General features: G+C 34.3%; 1 protein-coding gene across 5 annotated transcripts in view; it reads left to right on the top strand.

Annotated features, from left to right (window-relative positions):
* Positions 1 to 11,904: 11,904 nt before the first annotated feature.
* The window catches only part of LOC123526406 (neprilysin-like), a 36,889-nt gene continuing 22,714 nt past the window's right edge, over positions 11,905 to 26,079 (top strand). Inside the window, exons 1-3 of one of the 5 annotated variants that reach the window (XM_053522952.1) lie at positions 11,905 to 12,029; positions 12,433 to 12,557; positions 23,669 to 23,811. In XM_053522952.1, the coding sequence (XP_053378927.1) occupies positions 12,460 to 12,557; positions 23,669 to 23,811 (241 nt within the window). In that variant the 5' untranslated portion in view covers positions 11,905 to 12,029; positions 12,433 to 12,459. Of the gene's footprint in view, positions 12,030 to 12,214; positions 12,234 to 12,312; positions 12,558 to 14,109; positions 14,882 to 23,668; positions 23,812 to 26,079 lie in introns of those variants that run through there. The other 4 variants (XM_053522953.1, XM_053522954.1, XM_053522951.1 and 1 more) reach the window with 4 other exon arrangements.

The raw sequence follows: 26,079 nt of genomic DNA, 5'->3' as shown, positions 1-26,079 counted from the left end.
TAAAGTGCTCCCTTATTTTTTAAAAAGGGGACACTAGGTCGTTTTTTGTCTGTGTATGCAAAACACAGATATACCATAAAAGATTCATAGGCAACGTACGTGTAAAATTCGTGTCAAATAGTCTTGGTCAGGTGAGCAAATTGGGGCCATTATGGCCCTCTTTTTTTTAATTTCCTTTAAATCAAACTGCTGTTTTTACTCCCGCTCCCTTTTTTCCCCCCCCACTCCCTTATTATTGAAAATTTTCTGAGACGTTTTCGAGTGTCTTTTTACCCCAACTAAAAAGTGCTACTGGTTCTTCCGGGAAAACCGGGCTTTCGCGTGCATTAGTGCTCTACTTCGGCAAACGATAAAAAAAAAACGGGTTTTTTTCTACTCACCTCCAAAGAGCTGGGCTAAGTTATTCGCACATGCCCGGTGACCCTCTCTCTCCCTGTTCGGGGGTTTTTGTTCGCTCTGTCCCTAGGGTCAGGGTCCCCCTTTGTCTGCATTTCCCCAACAGAAGAAAATTTTTCAGGGCTTTGAGTTCCTTCGTTTGTCGTTTTTTATAAAAATTCGGAAATTTCGCCCGTTTAAACGGGGTTTGTCTGTCTTGTGTGGTTAAAGTATGTTTTTTCAATCTTTTTTAAACTAACGATGCTGTTTTTTGGTTTTAAATTAATTTTGATATATTCAAAAACTATTTCCGTTTCATTATTTTCAGTGGTGCTTAATATACCTTTGCCCAAAATAAAAAAAAGAATGCCACCCTGAAAACTTTGTCGGGTTTGACAGGATGTCTGCGTGCTTGAACAATGGAAAACCCGGTCTTAGAAACTTTTTCGTTTTTCATACACGAGTAAGTTTTTCCCGTGACATTTCTTAAATATTGGGTTTTCCACGAACTCTCAAACAATTTTTTGGGATTAAAGTTTTTTATTCTGTTTAGTGTTTTTTTCCCAAAACAATGTTTATCCGGCTTAAAATTTAAATCCTAAAACAATATAAAAATAGCGGACCTATATCTTTTTAATTTTTTACTGAAAATTCATTCAAGGGTTTCTATTACAGTTTTAAATTCAACTTCTTCTTTAACATTTTAAAAAAAGCGGGCGGGTGCGCGAGGGTCTTCGACAATCTAAATTTCAAATGAATTGAGAAGAAAACAGACGATACCCTTCGTCTTCTGATACTAGGAAAAATTGAATTAAATGGATGCTTTATTATTTCCCATTCAAACATAAATGCATAAAAATTTATCCCGTTAGACACCCCAACGAATGTGAAACCAACGTTTGAAAAAAAATGGTTAAACCTCTTGGAGCCCAACTCGTTTTCCCTTTGCTACTCTCAAAACCCAAAATGTGAATCTTAAAGATTTGTCAGACAGGTTTTAAAACATGCATTTTGGTTTTAATTAAAAAATTAAAAAATTTTAAATTTTACAGTCCGGGATGCAACAAAAATGCTACATAAACACAAAAGCCCAAAATGTTTACATAAAATAAATTTTAAAAATTTTGCATCAACCAAGGGAACTACAAAATTTGGGGAAAGCCTTTACCCGTCCCCACACACTGGGATGTCGTAATGAAATTTTTTAATGATTTTTCATAGCTCAAAAGTAAAAAGGGAAATGGTGATGTCTTTACAAATTTCCCCCCTCACAACAAAAAAATTTGTTTTTGGGTGAAAAAAAAATTCTAATTTTCCGATTTTACATTTCACATTTTTAAAATACGAAACAAGATTTCCCTTTAAGTTTTCCCCACTTTTATAAAATTTAAAAAAGTTTTGTGAATTTTAGAAGTTTAAAAAAACGAACTTTATGTTTTTTTACTTCAAGATTTTACGTTTTTCCCCCTTTAAGTTTTAAAAAAATCGTAGAGTGGAAATGGTGAGGGTTTTTGATTTTAAACTTCACTATTTCAAGGGTTTTGTGAAAAAAAAGGGCCCCACAAGAAGTCGTGAAATTTAAAATTTTGAAATTATTTATTTCTTTAAATTCTGTTTCCCAATTTTTAAATTTTTAAAGTGTGATGTCTGAAGGCACCATCGGTCCCTTTTGTAATTCTCAAAGAGAAATTTCCCGAAAAACACTGAAATAAAGCACTGAGATTGAAGGGATGTTTTAACAGTTGTTTTAAATCCCCAAAAAAGGGAAAAGGGCGTCTTTTTTTGACCTTTTTACTGATTTTTAAGTGATACAACATTTATAAACTGTTACCTTTAGAAGTCGGTTTCCACTTTAAAATTTGTGAATTTTTGTTTTAATTTTAAAATTTTTAACTTTAAAAAAAAAAAGGGTTTTCTATTTTTAAATCGCCATCACCTGGGCGAGAAAAAAAAATTGCATATTTGAAAAATTTCCCAGGGTGAACCATTTTGCTAAATTCGTAATTTGATCAATATTTTTTCATAACTTTTTCTTTCAATAAAAATTTGCGACGCAAATATTTCGTTGATTCAAACGATATAGTACATATATTGATTAATACAAGTTTTCCTTATATAAAAATTTTATTATAATAATAAAAGCTTTTATACAGTAAAGAGTTTACATCTGGTCCTCAAACCTTAAATGTACCAAGCATACATTTTATAATTCAATCAGTGATATGGTTAGAGACCACCAGTTGTTTTCCCATAGACTTACATTGTAACATTATGGCGTGTACGCCTTCCATACTCGAAACATTTTATATCTAATTACAAGTTTTCAAAAACTATTTTAGTTCTACCACAATATCGGACGAAAAATATATGAAAGTGATACTTTATTTAATAATTTTCGTGTGAATTTAGATGACCCCCTGTTTAACCATTGACATGGCGGGAGAAAAATTTGTTTGATAAAACTTTTTTTCAATACACATAAAATGTAGCAAATTTTTTTCAAAAAGTATAATACAATACTGTAAAGGCAGTGAAAAAATATCAAATTTTGAAAAAATAATCACTTCCTGGGTTTGTTTACATGACTGACCAATCAGAACGCACAGACGTTACCTTATTCCCAGGTATACACTTACCTCATTCCCAGTAAGTTCCCTGTACTTTTTTGAATTGGTGGTCTCTGACCATATGACTTGTTTTGATGACGTCGTTTATGACGTCATAACGTTAACGTTTTTCTGTTATTTTTTTACATTACGTATAACTTCATTCTGTCTCCTTTAGAATACTATATAATATGACTGCGTTATGTGTTACATGTACGTTTTATATTAGCTTGTAATGGTAACAAATATTATGAAACACCCTGTACATGTAATAGGGATTGTAACTGAGAACAACTGAATGTGATTAATTGAAAAATGACATGCGTGTTTTTAAAATCTTTTTCACATTTTAAAGGTTTACATGTGTTAATTGTCTTTCATTTAACATGTTTGAAAGAACGATGACATGACGAATGAAAACGAATTTATATTACTGACCAAAGGGTATTTCTGATATTTATTCCAAATAAAAATGTAAATAAAATGAATGTAAAGCATTGTCTCACATATTTCTACATAAGTGTTTTAGCCATCTTACATTTTTGATAATGAGCGCGGTCTGTAGTTGTAAAAACACACAGAAATGGAGATATTAGATAAAAGTAAAATACGAGTTCATTATAATTTGTCATTTCCATTGTTTTATTTTGTCCATTTCTTTTATTCTGATTTCTTGATATGAACGGGTTAAAATTATAGGAAACGTGGAATTTTAAGTAGTATTATCAGTATTACAATACGTTCCTGATCATATCCAAATATGTCTTGATGTAAGACTTTTTTATTTTGTTTTTTATTTTTAGTTTTAAACCCCTACGTATATGTTTAAGGTAGTGGACTGGTAACGACATTCGACAAGCAGTCTCCGCTGTTACGAAAATAGCCGAGGGAATCCGAAATAGCATACGGAGGATACGTATTCACACGGAAATTGCCGATTGTCATTACGGATCAATTATCTTAATATTACCCGCCCGGAAATGGAATTACATATCTTTATCTCTATATCACTTACTTTGTGCACGGTTTAAAATAGCCCCAATAAGTGACCCTAGTTACCTCCCCTGACGGTTCATCCACAGACTGAAATGAAATGAAAGTGATAATTACGTCAAAAGTACACGAGGACCAGGAGTATGCTTATATGTATTTAAAGCCTGTTCTCAAATATGTAAATTTTTATGAGCTGCTTATATTTGATAGCTTTTTATTATCTTAAGTGGTACTTAGCCGGTGAACAAATATTTAGACGGATTTTTTGCAATATTTATGTAGGTTTTTGTTACAAACTTAATTTATTTTACTTCTAGGTTAGGTGGTAATCAAACACTCTATGTCAACATTAGGAGACGCGGCCGGCTGGCAAAATTGTATTTAACAAGAAGTAAGCCTTCTCTTGTCACATACGTTTTTAATTGTAACTAAGACAGTGACCCCCTTTGACAGCAGGTTAGATTGACGAAGATTTGGTTGCTTATACATTCAATGACGAGCAAAGTACACGCTTATGTTATATTGTCACATTTTAATGATTTATTCAGTTGAGAAAGTTCACGTCTTTACATTTCTGCTGATATTGCATATTTTAAGGAGCATTCATATTTAGTTTTTTAAAACCTTTATATCAGCTTATTGCATGCGTGTGAGCAGGTAGTGTACATGTATGTGGTTAGATTGGAATGGCATTAATTTGTTTTGCTCAATCCACAATTCGTCTGGAATGTGTTGGTTCACCTTAAGCTGATGTGGGGCCAGAGAAACAAACTCAATGAACGATTTAGGTCTATTAGTCATTTCGTTTATTAACCAAGATTTTTTTTTTATTTTGTGCACGAAAATTCCGTGCTACAAACGTCAGATCTTTTCAATGTGATATCTCTCTTTGTTTGAAACGCTCCCGTATTTTGCCAATGCAACATATACATGTATCAAATGCCTTAATTTTTTTATCTTTTTCTGCATTCTCTTTGACAGGTAAAAATATTGATTTTGTATGCACTCTAATATGTGAAATATTATACATGTACTGAGTTTAACGTCATTAATTTTGATTGTATTGAAATAAAATTATATCGAGGTATGTTCATATTTGTTTACCCTTCAAGACCCCAAACCGGTTCTTTCACACATGTATCTTGGTGTTTCATTTGTACACTAATACCAGAAGGTGTAGAACAAATTTCGAGGGAAAAGTGAGCTCAAAGTTGCTTTATTAATGGATGTAAAATCTATCCATTGCAAATAAATCATCTGACATAAGTAAATGGCCCGACCTGAGTTTCTAAGTCAGTATTTAATCGGGCCGCCGCTTCCCATCCAACCCGCACTTTACCACCCTCTGTAAATGGTATATCACAAAATAAGATTTTACTCCCAAGTGAAAGCTATTTCTCACAGCTTTTGTGACCGAAGTGTATCAGAACTATTAATACATTTCAAAACAAAACTTGAAAGGTGTCACAATTTTTTTTTACAAATTCTTAAATAAAAAAATCTTTAAATACGACAATATTGACGTCACATCATAAATTATTTGGCGTCATGCGGATGCTGGCAAAAAGTACTGAAGTACCTGATCTACTTTTCTTAATAAATACATTTCAAAATCGAAATTTGTATTATAAAATAAACTGTTATATTTAACTGACAGACACTTGTTGTGCGTGCAAAATAATTCATTAAACGTCTTCACGGCCCTAAGTTATTCCGCAGGACGTGACTTCCTGCCGTGCTTTGATATTGTTAAAACATGGTCATGTTGGCGTCACGTCGACCCACTATTTGATGCCATAAATGTTCAAACAAAAAGCGCTTCACTACTTTATCCTTTTTTACAAAAAAGACATACAAGAATCGGGGGGAAATGTGTTTTAATATATTTAGTAGTGATGGGCAAATCGGTTAGATTTGCCAACCGATTAATCGGCATAATCGGACAAGCCAACCGATTCGATTAATCGGATATAATCGGTTACTCTAGTTGCATATCTATAAGTTCACCTCACAGTGTATGTTTTATGTCATTACTTAAGAAATGAACGACACAGACACCAAATATCATATTTTCATTGTATCCCTTCATAAACACGAGTAAGTGAACAGCATAAAAGTAAAATATTTGTGAAGATAGTAAACTTCAAATCAGGTACTCGTCTTAATTTCACTAGGGACTTATCCAGTGATATTGTGTTATCAAATTAAAAATATTTGGAGGCAAAAAATATTAACGATTTATTAATTCTTAGTTAACGACTGGAATGATTTCAATCCCACAAAATCAAAAATTGAAATACCTTTGCTAAATATATGCTTGCGTAAGTCTTACGGCATGCTATGCATACTGCCATACTAATGTCAAGAGTTTAGGTTGATGGTTTTCCCGGCTTAATTTTGTAAAAGCCATATATCTTCCAAAATCTGCGTGATCACAGATTACCTCAATTTCTTTCGAGACTTTGGAGGAAGACATTTTTACATAGAGTAGTTTCCCTTGGCGTAATTGCCCTAAAGAACCGTAATTACCAGAAAGTAAAAGTTCAGAAACAACTAAATTATCCGTTTAGGGTGCCAAGTAATTAATCGGTCAGGCAAAAGTGAAGTCGGCGATCGCGCTCATGAATGCAACGCCGACGATTATTCGATTGTCGCCGATTGTCGGCCCATCACTAATATTTAGACACGCTGAATCGGTTTAACGCCGGAACTTTCTTATTTTAATCAATACCGAATTTTGTCATTAACATGTTTAGGAGCAAGTTTGCAATATATTTATCACATTTTATCATTTTTTTTTTTTTTTACTAATGATATTCGTAACACGTGCCTCATATGGACAATATGAGTTTGTTTTAGTCTGTCACTGCGTGAAGAAATTGGTGTTCTGCTCTGTTCAACACCAGATGCAGTATTTTTAAAATGTACCGAGTGAATGATATGATATTTTATTAGCGAAATACATAGTTTACAATTTGTATACAATGTAACAGATTCAGAAATGCGCTTAGGATAGGGTCGAAAGTGAATGATATTTTAATCATACATGTAAAATAAACAATAACATGTTAGAATAGTCAATATTTTGCTATTCGCAAACAGACCGCCGTAACTTGAACTTGTAGCTTGCAGTACATCCTTATTTTTGTGCCATTTTATTTTGTTCCTATTCAGAAAAAAGTTATACGCAAAAGAACTACTATATACTTGTCCTTTAGGACTCAGATATCATATACCAATATCCAGTTACAGTCTGTTAGAAATGTAACACAGTTAAGTTGCAAAGAACAAGCTGCATTGCTGGACAAATATCGACATCTATGTTCAACACTGTACAGGACATGACTGTACAATTTGTTGCTATTCAAATGTGTCAACAAGAAAGTCACAGAGCACGAAATAACAAAACACACACAAAAAATAATAATGATAATGAAAGAAAAACGAATACGGTGCATAGTTATCAAAAGGGCGTGAGCAAATAAAAGTGTCAAAGTCTATATAACTGATAGACTGATACACCCGGATAACGCCGTATCCATACTTACATTTATTAAAGATTCTTTTCCACCAGGTGTAGCATAGAATGTATATATGACACTGAAAAATGATAAACTGGGTGACAATTAAAGAAATGCAAAAAGAATGAAACATTTCTGCATTATTTCAAAAGCGTGACAACGGTTTACTACCTTCTGCACAACATCTGAATAACTTGCAAAAATCTTATGTCAATAAGTAGTCACGTTCAGAGTACTCAGTTTAATTCTTAGGATTTTTAGAGAAAATAATTTCACCAAAAATGAACGTGTCAGTCTCTTTAAAGGAATAATAGATATCCATCTATTCGTAGGTGTCTGTAGGTTTAATATTCGTCATTTCCGAATTAGCATATAATGTGAAAATTTAATTTGCGAGCGCGGCATGAATCGAGACTGAAATTCGATTTATCATGAATCCGTGATTAAAGTAACCTGAGACTTGATATATCGCCTATGAGTGAGCTTGGGCGTTTGAATTTTCGTCCTACTTTTCCACTACACATTTATTAGACTGAACACTCGATACCTTGTCTCGTGAAGTTGTTAATTAAGAGTTAAATTTCAGTTAAGAATGTTGAAAGTAGGTAAACTGTTCAGTATTTGTATTGTAAAGCCGCTTTTAGCCCACAATATAGTCGTATTACCGACACTAGTTCAGGCCCTGTTCACACAAGCACATCCATGTTGAATTTTTTCTACAGAAGTATGAAAGTGAAAAAGAATCATTATTACGCTTAAAAATTTTATGCCTGTTGAATGAATATGGGTTTAACTACTGTTACAGGTCAGATAATTTAACCAGTGCTCATGGATTCTAAAGCAGTATGACTAGCTCTCTGTCTTGGGCCTTTTGAATTATAGTCTAATGCTCAACTTGCTCAACCTGCTGAGGTTACCAGCCGTGATATGGTTTAACATCAGAGTAATTACTTAAAAATCAATTGTTATTTTGACACAGGCGTTTTAGTACGGCCGAAAGAGCAAACTGCCAGCAGCGTTTAACTCCCATAGCGCTACAAAAGTCACTATACCATCTCAAGCGTCACATGGCCATGAAAGCCACCAGTCCAACCAAGACGTTGGCACAGAGCTTGATACAAAAAAACAACAACAACAAATCTACTGAATGCAGTGTCCGAGAAATCGACAGAGATTCCCGTTTGGGGGGGGGGGGGGGAGGGGGGGGGGGGGGGGGGGGGGGGTGTCCGCCATAATGCAAGTCATTCCTTTATAAAATGGCGGATCACTACCAGATGAAATGTAAGTCTACGCAGGTCAAGCCACAAGGAGATCAAATATAAATAGTCCTAATCTTTCTTCCTGTCCTGTGCCATTTTTAATAGTAGCGTGTTTCTTTCACTCTTCTTCGTTTCAGTATGTTCTTTCGAAATCTGCATGTTCCTATGGTATGCTAGGTAAAAATGGTGGCGTACGAAGAGTTGTGTAATAAAGCGTAACTTTCTTATGTAAATGTTAACGCCCTATTTTCTTTTTCTATGGCAGCGATATAGTCTTTATGGGAATATAAGACCCTGAAAATCGAATATTCTAGAAAATGTTGAAATAACGTTATTAAATAAATGAATTTTATATGAAATAAAGAACAGCCGGATTTAGTGGTGTTCACAAGATAGTTCCAAAAAGTAGTTCTATCCCTTAAAAAAAAACTTTTGTATTATCACGCGCATACTTAATCGAGCAGACGTATTTAACAATTTCATTTCAGTTTCATTTTAGTTTTATTACAGAGCGCATTAAAACTTTTGGGCTAAAAATAACCATTATGGTAACTGGGGAACGGAATCGTGTGTTTACGGTGATCGAACACTGTACGGTACAGTGAGTTGGCATGCAAGACCACTGCATTCAATGTCGTTGATAAACACTACAAACCGAGGGTTGAACGAAAAACTGTCATAACTTCTCATCATTTAATATAAGTAAAAAAAAAAATACAGCCAATATTTAAAACCCGTCTTCATGAACTGAATAATCAAATAGATCTTATGCTGGTGGTAAAGCGTTACACAACACAAGCGTACATTCTGCAGTAGAAATAAAGTCATGTAATTTCGCCGGTGTTTTAAGTTTTACAGAGAGCTCGTGTACCACACGACAAGAATAAATTCTCCAAATTTCTCCACCCCATCAGTTTTCTGAAGCTTTGATTACATATATTATATACAGAGACGGATATCCGTGTCATACCGGAGTGGATAGTCATAGGACAGGATTAGTGATTCACATGACCGTTGTAATGATTCAGTTTTGTTTTTGTTTTATATTCAATTTTATCTTTTCATGATACCATTCATTCGATTCGCATATCAAATAAAGAAGAAATAATCCTACACGACTCATCAAAACTCTGATAAAATGTTTTTAGTATTAATTATGTATGATATTGCGAAACGAGTTGCACATTATAAAATGGATTTGTAAAATTCATAGGAAGATCTCATGAAGTCTAGTGGCTCAAATCTCGCTTTGTTCTGTTAAGTTAGGATTTCCGCAACCTGTGACTTTTTATTACGTGCCGATGCAAGAGTTGTATTTATTTCTTGTCCTTTAGTATCATTGAGTTCATTAATGTTCCACTGTAGCCGTTGTTATTAGGGGACATTTTAATACCAGTCATGAACAGGTTCCATCAAACCCACTGTCATTTTGCTTGTGCTGTGTTCTACGCTACCAGAGTCTTTTTTTTTTCATTGGTTTATTCGTTTATCTGCTGATTATATATTTTTAAAGTCAACTGTTTTATCACGTGTCAGTTCAGATGCACAGGAATTGAACCACGAGGGCGTTAGCCCGAGAGGTTAAAATATTTAACCACGTGAACGATGAACCTTGGTAAATTAGGCGATAAACCACAAGAAGGCATTGATTGTTTTTCTTTCTTCACTGCTTTTTTTTTATATAAATCATGCTGGACTTTATTTAGCCGAGTAGTAATGATCCGGACGTCATCTGTTAATTTTACGTCACATATGACGTCATAATGCTCTCTTAACGGTCCGCGCGTCATCAGTTGTTTATCGCAGACTATACAGCGCTTGACCTTCTCTTCGTTTAACTGGCAATAAGAGCGAGCCTAGACTGGCATCAGTCGTTAGAGTCATTAAATGTAAAGCACTTGGCCATAAAATCCTCTCTGATACCACTTTCTGATAAAATTTACAATATCTCTAGCCTCTGTTGAGATAAGCCACAGTAAAAGGGAGCCACAGAAAAGTTGATATATATTTAAAAAAAAATAAGATGGGAAATGTTTAATCTCAACAGACTGTGTAAGTCTAGAGCGAGCCATGTTGGAATTTATTATGTGTGCGAAAGTTCGCGATGTTTTATCCATCAAGTAGAAAATTTATACGTCGTTATTATTTGGCTTACCAGATAACAAGGTCTCTAACTTTCTGTTCAAACATCTCTCCCGAAAATAGTTTGTGAAAGTTGATGAATCTTGGCATGGTACGCGTTGTTCCTTGGACGGTTCTCTACCAAAGTTGTTCATTGAAACTGTTCGGTACTGTCGCGAAAATGGAGCGTCAAATCTCAAAGAAAAAAATGTCTTCAAACGAAATCCTCAGTAGCCACTTATCTAATATTGATTTCTTCACAGAAAAGTTTCGTGGTTTACCCTCTTCTATGACTGTTGTTCAAATCATTTAAATTCGCAAAAAAATGTTTTTGAAGCCATTTTGATTCTTTAAAAATCGCAGGGCAAGTCTTTCTTATTACATTATGTCTATACAGGAAAACTTAAAACAATCTTCTCTGAATCTGCAAGAAATTTTGAAATGTTTATTGGATGACTATCAAACTGTTCAAGCTGTCCGATTTAATTGGGTTCTTTTTTTCTACATGTTTGATTGAAACTTTGATAATCGTTTTGTTTTTGAAACTACTCGTAGTATAAATTTTCTGGAATATTTCTGGTGTAAATCTCTACCAGCCATGCCAACCAAGCCTTTGTAACCGTCAAAAGTTCAAATCAGTCACGGACAGAGCTTATTTGAGCCGCACCATGAGAAAACCAGCATAGTGCGCATCCGCGCATTCTGGTCAGGATCCATGCTGTTCGCTTTCAAAGCATATTGCAATTAGAGAAACCGTTAGCGAACACGTGGGTGCACAGGCTGGTCTAGATCCATGCTGGTCGCAAATGCACTATGTTGGTTTTCTCATGGTGCGGCTCATTTACTCTTTGTATAAAAAACACTTATAGCGACACTTGAACATCTCATCTAAAACGTCTTTTTCGGTGACCCTCCACGAAAACTCTTTATTCTGCGTTGATTTGTTTTTAAAGAAAACAAACCATAGTCATCATGATACCAGATCATGCTGTAAAACCCAAGTGAGCAAAGTAAGGACATCATCGTCATCTTCTTGAACTTTTAGCAATAATGTAGCGTGATATGTAAAAAAAACTTCATACCCAGACGATAAATTTTATCTCATTTTGATTTGATATTAAGCTATATTTACTACAAGGTTCGCACGAACTGCGGTACGGATTAATAATAATAATTTCACGCTCTATTATAGTTGTGGTGCACGTTTTGAGCAGATACAATTTCTATAAATTTATATTTATAACTAATACACCGGTTTACCCGGACATTGCAAAGAAACTGCAAATAATCTATTTAACATGTTTTGTTTTTTTATAAAGTTTTGGGTTTGGGAGATTAAAGATAATTCTTTATAACAAGTAATCAGTATTTATTCATGTTATATCACTTACATTAGTTATATATCTCGATCAGTTTTCTGTCTTTATTTTGATACAAGCTTAAATATTCGCGTCAGTTTATATTCGATTTGATACTTCTGAATCGCGGTGAAATTTACATCCAAATAAATTGCAACATAGAATGAATATTCATTTGCACATTTTGCAAATTTTTTAGAGAAGGTTGACGGTTAGTAGGTGAACAATGTCTGCGGGGTACGACAATAAGGGATATGATAGGAAAGATATGGAAATGGGGACTAGTGGATTGGATGTGGCGAAAGACTCTCACGTCAAACTGAGGTAAAACTCTTTGTAACTTCCAAAATCTACACATTTTTTTAAACTTACTTTTACACCAATTAACGAAAGAAACTGATGAACCGCTCGTGCGTGTGATCGAAGAGAACGACATTTTAATTTATTGCACTATCTAACTTAATTAAGTTACCAAAGTTCTATTTTTCTGTTGCAATTTAGTCATCATCAGCGGCGCAATAGGTAAAACGGCAACACGCTCTGGTTCGGACTTAAGGCATTTATATTTGTACAATATACATGCTTATACAATATAAAATATTTTTTCTGCTATATAATATATGTGATTATGTAGATAATACAAAAACATTTGTCTATTTAATTCGTTCCAGCATGTGCATGATTATACCAGCTCGCATATTTTTTTGCAGGGTTGTAAAACTATTTCTTTCTGAACTTGTCAATATTTAAACGCAATCGATCCGCGAATTTTAAAATTGATTTATAGAATACATAGTAACACTTTATTTCGAAACTAAACACGAAGAAATGTGCGGGATGTCAAATACATTTTAGTAAACTGAGGTAATATGAGAGTTCTCACAATTAAAGCATTAGCATATGATCCATCTAAATCCTAACATCATGCGAAAGTTCACGAATGACCAAAGGTCACAAAAATACAAGAAACTCGTACACGAGATTTTAAGGATTTTTTTTATATATATGTTATATGCAATTGGATGCCCTGATGTTAGCGTTAATGCGCGATGTCTGTTAATGTTAATTTACTGTTAAATTTATGGATGTTCAAACTATTTTGTTTTTCTTTTCAATAGTTTGTGGCTTTTTAAATTTTTATTTTAAAGCAAACATGATGCAAACAGTTTGTTTTGAAGCGGATACGGATGTTGTTATGATTTTTAAAATACGTATTTCAAGGACATGCAGATCAACGCTTAGAAATACATGTAGCTCTAATGGGTTTATTCATTTCGGCTCGAGTGAATTTTGTCAAGGCGTATCCACCGAGCTTTCACGTCAATTGGGATTCCGACTGGCAAATTGCACCAGGGCCGATAGTCTGGCTCCCTGGCTGCATGGTTATTTTTTATATAAAGACAGGAAACATTTTATTAGAAAAGGTTAAGCCTCTAAAACAGATCAATTTTATCTGATGGCTGAACCATACCTATGTTCGGAGCCAGGGGCAATAAAAAATCTGGAGTTACTTCCCTCTTAATGAAGAAAACTGATATATGTAAATAAGAACAAACATAGGGACGGGAGCCAGTCTACAGGGCCGGATCAATGTACTTTTTAATGACCCTTTTATTATACACAAATACCTATTCCCCAAAATTGACTATAATTTTAGAAAAAAAAATAAGACTGAAAACTCGTGCGAAACGTTGAACTAAGTGGCGCATGGATTGTCTAGTCATTAAATTTTCTGATTGAACATTCTTCCGTATCCGATGGGACGTTACTACATGATTCGTTAGTAAAATGAATACATATAATAAAGGAATATTATATGCTTCGATCATGTATTTGATTTAACATGTGAAGTGTACAGGAGCCACGGATAATCTACAAATGCAAATAATGATAAAAGTTATAAGCAGTAAAAATTTTACAGCACCCACCTGTAACTACAGGGTGTCTAATTATGAAATCAGGTCAGACAAAGTAAATGACTTTACCATATACTAAATTGAGACCTAGGAATTAGACAATTAGTGGTTTCTAACATTGAGAACGTCACTGTTTATTATTTCACTACAGGTAATGATTCCCGAGTGTATTTATTCACTGGTAAATTAAGATATCGTATCTCATAACGGCGACATTTCGTGGCTGGTAAACTCATCACGTGCACGGGTCACTGCCAGAAAGAGGGATCGCCTCGCATTACAGTCGTGTAAACCGTGGGACAAAAACGTCCGTGCAAAAAAGGCTAGACCATTTGTGGACTGTTCGTGTGGAATTCTATTACGCGGCTTTATTCACGTGTCATATGTGATATCTATACGTCAGTAAAACGCGTACTTTCCTTTAGAAAAGGTATAACGAATTTCAACAACAGCAGCAACAATTACATTGTAATAAGTACAATTAATTTATTGTTTTGGAAATATGAATGGCATTTCATACTGTGGAAATGATCAGAGTTTGTATCATTTAAAAACAATTTTGACTATATTTCTTGAGAAGTAGTTCCATTTTATGATAAACTAGTTTGTGTAAGTAAGAGATGGATATAACGAAAGTGAAAATAGTATCAAATGAACTATGAACAGAACAGAAAAAAGATACGCGGTGTCTGATGACGCTGAAGTAGCAAACGGAGGTGTAAGCTATCAAAGGTATGTTAAGAAGGAACCGACAGTTTTTACTACTTTGTTGATGCAAGTAGTTTTTTTTAAAATGTTGTTCTAAATGTTTGAAATACTTTTGATTGTCATGATTTTTTTTTTTATAAATCTTAAGTGATGCAATAAGTTCTAGACAGTAGTTATTTTTTTTTATAAAAAAATACACAAAATCTGAGAAAATCTATTGCGTTAGCCTTGCAATAAAGTTTGATAAAAATATGTCAATGCCGATATTCTAGCGACTTAACTGTCTGTTTCGTGAGGTTACCCAATACTGACCAGCCATTCAATAAGCGATTTATGACATGTCATTAAAAAATCAATATTATTATTATACCAGATTTATATGCTGCTGTTTTTAAAACGGCCGGCATATAATTATGTGCAAGGTCAGGGTCACTTGAAGGATTCAATGTAGTTTTAGACGATGATGTTTGGTGATATGTTCTCCTAATAAACTATAACCCTAATAAAGCTGTTTTACACCACAAAATTGTAGCAACGCAATTTGGTATGTTTTTTATTACCAAATGTCAACCTAATTACAGCAGTCGCTATATACCAAACTGCGTTATACACAAATGCCCTGGATCTACATTAATATGGGGCAAGTAAACAGACTGTTCTTTTTTGTCCCATTTTTATCAATCAAATGAGAATAATAATGGATATATCTAAATACGAATATTTTTTCATACCCTTAATTCGAGTTTAATGATGTCTTAAATTCATTTTATTATATTTTTCGACATTTTTCTGTTATTTCAGCTAAAATAGCTATACTTAGGTGTTTGGGTGGTATGTAGTAATTGAGGGAGTGAGGGGGGCATTTTTAATTTACATGCATCTATGTAAACACATATAAACAGGTTTGTTTATGTAAATAGGTTAAAATAGTACGCACCTAATAAGAGCTGACAGGTTTTTATTATTATTATTTTTTATCTTTTTATTTTTTTTACAAGTGTCTGTTCCTGGTTTTTCAGATAACTTCGTGCGAGGTCACATAGAATTCATCTTAGATTTGAGGTAGATTTGTAATTGTTTCTTATACATATTATTTTATAGTTCTGCATTTGCTTTGTTACAAATAGAGTGTTACAAGTAGATCAAAAATATATTATTAATAGCGAAATTTATGAGAGTACAGTAAAGGTGGTGACTCTTAATACATTTGTATATCACAGTAAAGTTTTTATTACATTTGTACACGTGGCATGACCTTTTTAATAGAAAAAAATCGTAAAGTCAAATATTCTCTGCTTTATCCAACATGTTAGTGAACGGAAGAGAGGTACACAATAAATGTCATTAAACAGAAAAGGAATGTACTAAAATCCGTCCCCATCAGACATCTCAAGACTTTGATTATATTTCGTCAAGTTAATTGGGATTGTCTACATTAAAGGTGGTCAATCACATTTAAGCAAAATTTAGTGACATTTTTTACTTTTTGTATATTCTGTTAGAGATTTGTTTAAAAAACAAAAATACCCATTACTTAGAGTTAGATCCCTGTTAGAAATGTATACTTTATTGATTTTCATAAAAATTTATAATTACTCCCCTTTAATATGAAAATATTTAAAATGCTTGGTATTTCTTTTTATTTCCGTATAATTCCGAGTTTTACATTCGCATTGGATAGATATACCAAATATTTAACAATCTGAATCAAAAGGTGGGTTTTAAAATGCATGTAGCTTCTGAATTTCATTTTTTTCCATTCTATCTTGGTTGCGCAACCAAGATAGGCAAAGGGAGGTAATAATAATTTTTCAAACTTGCATTTCTAATGAATTCAATCTATATATGTAATTGTTAATGCAATTATTTTACGAATATAATACAATATATCGGTTAGTTATACATTTTATTAGGTAAAGTATGTTTATCACATTTATACTTATGATAAAATAACTCGATCTTGGTTGGGCAACTGCAATAGGAAAACCAATTATTAAAAATATCTCCAGTGAAAACCTAACTTGTATTAAGCGCTAACTGAACATAAATGAGTGTAAATGATCAGATGTTAAAGTTTAAAACAAATCCGTTACTTAGCCAAAATCTGATTATCCACCTTTAATAAAGTGATGAAATATTTAGTCAGAGATGCGCACGGTGTATCTTTAAGCAAATGCATGAAATTAAGTACGCAGCTGATAACGATCTTAACAAATCACATGAGCCGTGCCATGGGAAAACCAACATAGTGGCTTTGCGACCAGCATGGATCCAGACCAGCCTGCGTATCCGCGCAGTCTGGTCAGGATCCATGCTGTTCGCTTTCAAAGCCTATAGCAATTAGAGAAACCGTTAGCGAACAGCATGGATCCTGACCAGACTGCGCGGATGCGCAGGCTGGTCTGGATCCATGCTGGTCGCAAAGCCACTATGTTGGTTTTCTAATGGCGCGGCTCACATACTGAATTTACTTATGCAGCCGCAAAAACCATCAAAATAACATCGACCATGCATAAAATCTAGGTATGGTATCCTGTTTGGTTAATTGTGAAGTCACTTGTTATTTTACTAAATCAAGCATACAGCAATACAATGTGACATGATGACATTGAACACGACAACGACACGACAAAGCAAGATTATTGTGGGAAAAGCACAAAAAAACCCAAAAAAAAACACCACACAATAAAACTACATGATATGCAATACAGCGAGCGATATAACATTGACACAACGGCATTCAAAACCACAGAACCACGCAGTTTACAAAACTAATTAATATTCACCACATTATATTCAGACTGCGTCGCAATATCAAGCTGTTGCGATGTTGAAACTCACCGTCAAATTATCACATAGCATTGTCGTGACGTTCCGCCGCACCGTCATATTGTCGCATCACTTTGTTTTGATATAATAACGCACCGTCAGATTTTCAGATAACATTTTCCTGATGTTGCGCCTTACCATCAGATTGTCGAATCACATAGTTGCGTTGCACCGTCAGATTGTGTTCACGTTGCGCCTCACCGCCATATTATTGTAATGTAGCATTGCACCGTCAGGTTGTCGCACCACATTGTCCTAATGTAGCGGCGCAACGTCAGATTGTGGTATTTGCTTTTCGTGATGTTCTCTTGCATCATTGTGTCGGGATATTGCATCGCACCGTGAAAGTATCGCATTATAATGTTGTGATATTGGGTCGCACCAACCAGTTGTCTTAAAACATTGTCGTGATGTGAAATTGCCGAATTACAATGTCGTAATATTGCGTCGCATAGCCCATTCGTCGTATCACATTGTCGTGTTGTTCTGTCACAACGTCAAATTGTCTTGGAAAAAACATAGGTCGCCCAACACGACATAAACGAAACTGTTGCAGGCTCGGTTTGGTTGAGCCTGTTCATGGACGGTAGTGGAAATGCAAGCTAGCGTGTCCACGCCCTCTAGCACAACATATAAAAACAATGATTTATTTTATAACCATTTACGAGACTATCCCGATTGCTCTTGTGGACATGGTATTGAAGATGCGGAACATTTCTTTTTTAAATGTAGCCATTATGCCAATGCTCGTCGATTGTTATTTATTAATACTCGAAGATTTTATCCTCTTAGTACTCACAAATTACTTCACGGAATTGATTCACTTACTACTGAGGAGAACAAATCTTTGTTTTTAGAAGTACAAACTTATATAAAAAATACACATCGTTTCTCTAGCACTGCCTCCTGATCGTTTGACTATATATCTGTTTTGAAGGCTCTGGGTTGGGCTGGGTGTGGGGATTCGGCAGCGGATGCGATGAGATGCACTGATTGATTTTACGCTTATCTGTGTTAGTTTTATTGTTGTTTTTTTTTTCGATTGTTTTTTTCCCCCTGCATTTCTTCTATTTAATTTACTATCTTAACTATTCTACTATGAAAATTATATTTTTGTTAAGCATATATTTTTTTTCCATTCTAGTCCAAACAAAAATCCGCCATTTAGTTTAATCTAACATTAATTTGACAGCCAGGGACGGACCGATTTCTAATGTTGGCAAAACGTGTGGTCCAACCATTTTGTATTATCGCACATTTGCAAAGTTACTGAATATTTCTTAATGTACAGTAGTAATATATATGACATTGTCTTGATGTAATGATAGTTTGCTGTTGTATATATATTTACATATGTATCTGTATATTATTGTCTTGATGTACATTTACCATAATGTCTTGTGTGATGATTACAATAAAATATGATTAAACTAAACATATAAAAAGAAAAAATGCGTTGCGACAACGCGACAGTTTCGAATTGTCGTGCGTCTCGCCGCATTGTCACAATGTCATGACGTATTATCGTAATTCCGTGCCTCATTGCAGAAATGTCGTGCTAAATTGTTGTGCTTCGTCCTAAATAAATTAAGATCGACGTGCATCGGTTTCAATAGGGCTCCATATTTAATTAACCGATGGGTATTTCTAAATTATGAAATAAAATCATTAATCACGTAAACTCACTTAATGCATGAACGCTCAGTCAAAATACACTTAAATTCTAATAGTTACATTCACTACAAATGTTGTATGTAAAGAAAAAAATGCGTTTTAAATTATTTACGTGTAAACAACATTAGTGCAATAATAGCAAGGACGGACCTTTCTGCGAGATTGCACGCGCAATCTGCCATCATCCAAAAACATGAACAAAATGGCGTCTTTCAAAATTGGGCGTCTATATTTCAAAAAGAACATTAAATTATAACTTTAATAAACAAATCTTTCTGACGGTAATATCAATATTTAAACGACCTGACTGTATGATTAATGATAGTTTGAATAATCAAAGCATTGAGGCGTCTGGTGGGGGCGGGTTATGGTATATGTATTGCAAGTATTGTACATCTCAGTACCATTCGTTAGAAGCGAATATCTGAATTTGTATTTTCTCTATAAAAATGTCATGTCACCAGTGCAAAATGTAATTTTATAAAACACAAACAAAACAACATTTTGCACGCAAGTCAAAAACAAAACTTCACTATGAAAAATTAACTTTCATTACATTTACTTCATAAATTATTACAGAGCTCCAGATAAGATGCGTATATGCGTAAATACGTTTTGAAATTTACAAAAAAAACGCATTTAAAATCAAACCTACGCGTACTGATACGCATTAAAAACGGGATACGTATTTTACTCGATTAAAGTGCGTAATCCAATTTTATCGTAAATCAAGCACAGCCTTCTTGTAATCGAGTACAACAAACAAAAATGGCGTCTCATAAAAGTAAACGCAAACGATATAGTATACTGAAGTGTGTGACAAGAGATGACTCGGACAATGCCTATCGCTAAGCACGTGATCTATGATATATTATGGGTAACTGTTGAAAAAGCCGAAGCACCATACATGTGGGTGTTTCTGAAAAAAAAGACAAAAAAAAAAAAAAAAAAAAAAAAACAACGACAGTCAAAGTACCACTGGCTGTTGATATATCGCAGTGGTCAGTAACTGAAATTAAGATGTAGTGTAAGATGTCATGTATGCAGTAAACAAAATGTTAAAACTATTTGAATGAAGGCTCAAAAAATACTCAGGAAAACAGCATTGGTCAACAAAGGCACTTCAGCGGAGCACATGAATATCAGAAAATTATACAAACAGTTATTATTAATATGAACTTAGGTGCTACCTAGAAGGCAGAGCTTCCTTGAAAAAGTCACCAGTGCCCCTTGAAAATTAAAGGAGTGCTGCTGGAATCATCTGGAATCCGTTTTAGGAAGTTTATGTTCATTAAGATCTAGATTCTATTAAAATTTTAAGAATTGATGATAATTCATGATTTCTGAATGAATGTCTTAGAATGCATTAAGATTAAATCTTGACATGCGAAAACTCTACAAATATGCTATATACGAACTAAAGAAAGTTAGGGTTCTTTTTAGAAGGAAGAATGTGTCCAGTTTTAATTAAGGCAAAAATACTGCTATGATAGACGTCTGGTATGGGAGAATGAAAATCATTTACATGTACAAAGCTTGTTTAAAATCCAAAAGACTAGCCATCTTTAAGAGTTAGTGATGAGAATTTTACCCAGAGAAAATCACTGTTTGCCGAAATTCTCGAAAACTTCTGTTTTATTTACTGAACTGCTAAGTTAACAGTCTATGACATTTTTATGGTTAATCTTTTAGCACTACTGGTATAGAATAGGAATGGTAGTAGGAGCCTTTTTGATGTTTGATAATTCATAAGCAATAAGGTTTTTTTTCCCTAGTAATAAACTCTGGTCAGTGATTTTTAAGCTTGTGGATGAAATATATGTGAACGGGGAGAAGAGCATTATGTGCTTTTCACAGTTCAATGCCTGTATATTTTGATCCCAAAACTTTTTTAAAAGTAAGTTTTATCTACAGACAGTACTTTGGAACCTGACATCACTAACAAAACACTTGTTAAATTTCCCATGAATGACTTATTTTTTACAATGCTTTTAAAACTCATAATAAATAAATAAAAACTGAAATAAAAAAAAAAAAATAAAATAAAAAACAATAAAAAAAAAAAAATGCGTCTGCTGAGGATCGAACTCCCGACCTTTGGTTTTCAAAGCGAATTCGCTAACCGCTGCACCAATGTGGAAGTATAACGTTATCAACTCAAATATAAGTATATATAATAAATTTCAGTTATGGAAGCGTGATGAAAATCGTTTCGCATTGAAAATATTGTATTTTATCTGTTTTTTCTTCGTAAAAAATGTATTTAGCACTAAATTCTTATTATCAAACGCTCATTTACATTTTTATTCAATATTCAAAGCAGTAAGCGAGACGCTTTTGTCAACCGTAAACAGTAAGCGTCTACTGACGTCTTTACTGATTAATTACTATGTGCATAGTGCACATGAAAAAATCCGAACAACACCGATTCCAGAAAGTACCACGAATTTTCAACTCGATAGTATACACAGTTAGATCTCTCTATTCGTTTTCTTGTTCATACGTTTAACCGTAATGCGACGCTGTCGGCGCCGCTTTGCGGCGCCGGTAGCTCTGCTATTACCCTTTTAAATGATTTCGAATTCTAAAAAACCATTTAGAATTCTAAAATACCCTTTTGAAAAAATATCTAGGAGTAAAATACCCTTTGAAAAAAAAAACTAGGGGGTAAAATACCCTTGAACCTAAAATCTTACCTGGAGCTCTGTAAATATCTCACTTACATATTGCGTTATTAATAATATATTTCTGATCTAATTGTAAATCTATTTTTAGATCTGTAGCAAAACAAATGCAAAACTTAAAATACATGTATGGGAAACAAACACAAATGTGCTTAAAATCTATGATGAACTCTACTTGACCTCACATAATCCAGGAATTAACTTTGTCTAAATGGCCAACTGGAATGCAGTGATGTAACCATGGGCTTGAATACCTTATCATGGATAGATCTTATATAATCCAAATGGTCAATGTTAAATTATGACTGCTTGATCATTGATAATTCATCCGTAATGTTCATCAATGGAACTATTTTTAGAAGCTCATAAACATCTTTTCGAAGTAATTAGGAATAAAATAAAGATTCTATGATTGTCAGAAATACACTGATTATGCCCCCGCCCTCTTCGAAGAAGGATGGGAATATTGTTTTTCGGACGGTCGGTCGGTCTTTCCGGAGACGAATCGGTTTCCGGATGATAACTCTTGGGTCTAGGATCATGAAAGTTGATAAGGAGATTGGTCATGACCAGCAGATGACCCTTGTTGATATTGAGGTCAGTAGGTCAAAGGTCAAGGTCACAGTGACCCGGAACAGTTAAACGGTTTCCAGATGATAGCACAAGAACTCTTAGGCCTATGATCATAAAAGTTGTTAGGAAGGTTGGACTTGACCAATAAATGACTCCTATTGATTTTGAGGCCAGTAGGTCAAAGGTCAATGTCACAGTGACCCGGAACAGTTAAACGGTTTCCGGATGATAACTCAAGAACGCTTGGGCCTAGGATCATGAAAGTTAACAGGGATGTTGGTCATGACCAGCAAATGGCCTCTATTAAGGTTTTGAGATCAGTAGGCGAAAGGTCAAGGTCACAGTGACCCGGAACAGTTAAACGGTTTCCGGGTGATAACTCAAGAACACTTAGTCCTAAGATCATGAACGCTGATAAGGAGGTTGGACATGACCAGCAGATGACCTCTATTGATTTTGAGGTAAGTCGGTCAAAGGTCAAGGTCACAGTGACTTTGACACTGAAAACAGATTCAGCTCAATAACAGAAGAACACTTTTGCCTATAGTCTACATAGGATGGTTGTCTGTGGTCAGTATGTGACCCATATTGAGTCAGTAGGTCGAAGGACAATGCTATATTGATCTCCAATTGCGGAAATTGTTTGTTTGCACGACTTTTAGAAATAATATTTATATGTAAACCTGTTCGCTGATTAGACGAATGCAAAAATGCCCTTCCGAAAGTTTTGAACATGGTCGTCTAAAGGACAGTTTTGCAGATATAGCCGGTTATAGGGATGCGTTTACACCTATCTAGTTAAACTGTTCGGGTGAAATTTAAAGCGACCGTTTATTAGAAAGGCCGCTTAATACAGGTGGTATGTCGGCTGTACATGAAACTAGCAAATTTTAAATTTTAGCTCTTGCTCTGAATTTTTCTAATCATTACTTTAAGCATGTATAGCACTTGCAAAATCGTACGTATTTCGTTTAGTTTTGATAGCAAGTTAATTTCAGAATATTTGTAACAACACCTAGGTTCATACATTAAACAAGAGGTTCTATTTTAGTTTTAAAAAGGAAGGACCATGCGAAAGAAGAACCAAATGCGAAAAAGGACTGATTTTCCTCCTTGTTATTTTCTTCTTGGCGGTGATTGGGTTAATAATTGCTGTTGTACTTGTGAGGAAGGAGTCGGCTGACACAAAACCGGGTATGTATACAAAATATTGCATTTTAGTTTTCATTATTTTGTTGGCTACATTCTGTAAAATATTCTAAGGCTGCAGACCCATAAAATGACACTCTGCAATTTGCGTGCGATTATGTATTCAGGCCTAACTACACTAATGGAACCAGTGCGGACTATTTGGTCTATCGTATAAAGGAAGGCAGGTTAGTAAACACTATTGTTTCACTTGGGCTGGTCGCAGAGGTCTAAATTTAATTTCATTGTGGATGTTTTTGGACATTTCAGTAGAATAAATGAGAGGGAAGTAAAGTAAAGTTCAGTTTCAGTATTACCCGTAATACTAGGTCACATTAGTGTGATTTTGATGAATTTGCAGTAAGCAAATGTGACAGAAAAAACCTCTCTTAGAAGTCACATGTGTGTCAATTTTAAGATAATTCTTTAAGACAAGGTAATGATGTTCACTCTAAAATGGGTCCAGCTATTCGTTACAATTCTGTATTCTTATGGGTAGTTCATTGTTCATTTTATATAGAATATAAAGGGAATGGTATTAAGGCGGCGTGTCGAACCTTCTTCGCAGATGAATAACAAAACACTGAATAAAGTTAACAAACATACAATATCTGTACCATAGATGCATAATTTAGCACACGTACCGACTATCGATGTTTGACATGCCACATTTGACATAACATTAATATTTATCTTTAGATAACGTTGATTGCAGTTTTATTACTCTCATATATTGAATACCCTTTTCAAACGTGGATATTTATGCATACCATTAAAATATCATTTAAATGACGTTGATGGCAGATTTATTGCTCTCATATATTCAATACCCCTTTTCAAACTTTTGTGGATATTAAATTTAATGCCGGCTTACCAGTGATTAATTGGAATCTGATGAATACAATACAAGCGGTAATATAAGTCAATATTATATACCCTTCTCAAATGCGCTCATTTGATTGGTCAAAGGGTGCACGCGCGGGTCCGCAAAAAGCGATATTGACCCGAAAAAGTAATAATGACTCTTGTGATATCACTTTTTTCTTATATTTATGAAATATGGACCAGTCAAATTAGTGCATTTGAGAAGGGCATATAATATAACAATTATGGATTTATGTTTCGGACTATATGTGTTTTTACAGACCTGCAAAAACGATATTGACCGAGGACATAAAAACACATATTGATCTCAATATAAGTCAATAACTGTATAATAAAGTGCCCTTGTCGTCGGTATTCAGGTTCTCTGTGTAGTGTAATGGGGGTCCAATATCTTCTTAGAAATACTCTAGACCAACCATGAGATGGAGATATAGACAATGTTTCAAACAAAAATATATTTTGTAAATTCTACTATCAGACAGTTGACGACGGATCAAATTTAAAGAACACCTGACATGTACGCATGCTAGAAATGATCTTTGCAATAAAGATGGGTGGTGTCGGGTTGGGAGTGAGGACTTGATCTATTTTGTGGGTCCGCCATTTTGTTGTTAGACCAGTGGAAGGATATCTGAGACACTTTTGAAAACATAGACAATAAAAAAATCTGTAATTTAGCAGTTCCGGAATAAGAATTAACAATCCTCCATTTTAACTTTATATATTGATGCGCATGTAAATGTAATGTCTTCTCTTTACTACAAATAAACTCAACAAATATATACATTTCGCCTTGTAGCGATGCACCCTGGCTACGAGAGGCCGTTTATTACGATACACATTATACAATTATACAATGTTATACAAATGATACTATAACTCATTAATTGTGGCTCTCTCAATTTTCCACCTCACCGGAAAACACGACGTCCAGGAAAAAATAGACTTAGGTTGATCAGGGCTACGGATATGCGATATACATGTATATTGTATTTTGTCATTATTGTTTCTTCTCTTCAGAAGGAATATTATAGTTTGGTAAGTCACACTTGACTGAGCTACTGATATCGAAAGCTGTTGTCATTACAAGCTGGCCAGTCAAACTCCGTGACCTTAGAAATAACCTCTGACGTTAAAACTATTCTTTCCTAATTGAGGCGACTCTCTGACTGAACGCGTCCATGGATTACATATTACTAAACCCGATGATGGTTAACTGATTCTTTTATTTCCTCCATTCTTGAAGAACATAACATATGTACAAACAGATAGACATATATCAGCAAATTTACATGTAAACAACTAAATATTATCGTTATATTCAAATGTATGGTTAATATGTGAAAACAAACCCCATTGCGACCCTCTAATTATATGCAACAAATTCAC

The sequence above is a fragment of the Mercenaria mercenaria genome, chromosome 14 (genome assembly GCF_021730395.1).
Source record: "Mercenaria mercenaria strain notata chromosome 14, MADL_Memer_1, whole genome shotgun sequence".
Lineage (NCBI taxonomy): Eukaryota > Metazoa > Mollusca > Bivalvia > Venerida > Veneridae > Mercenaria > Mercenaria mercenaria.
This window is presented reverse-complemented; position numbering and strand designations above follow the sequence as displayed.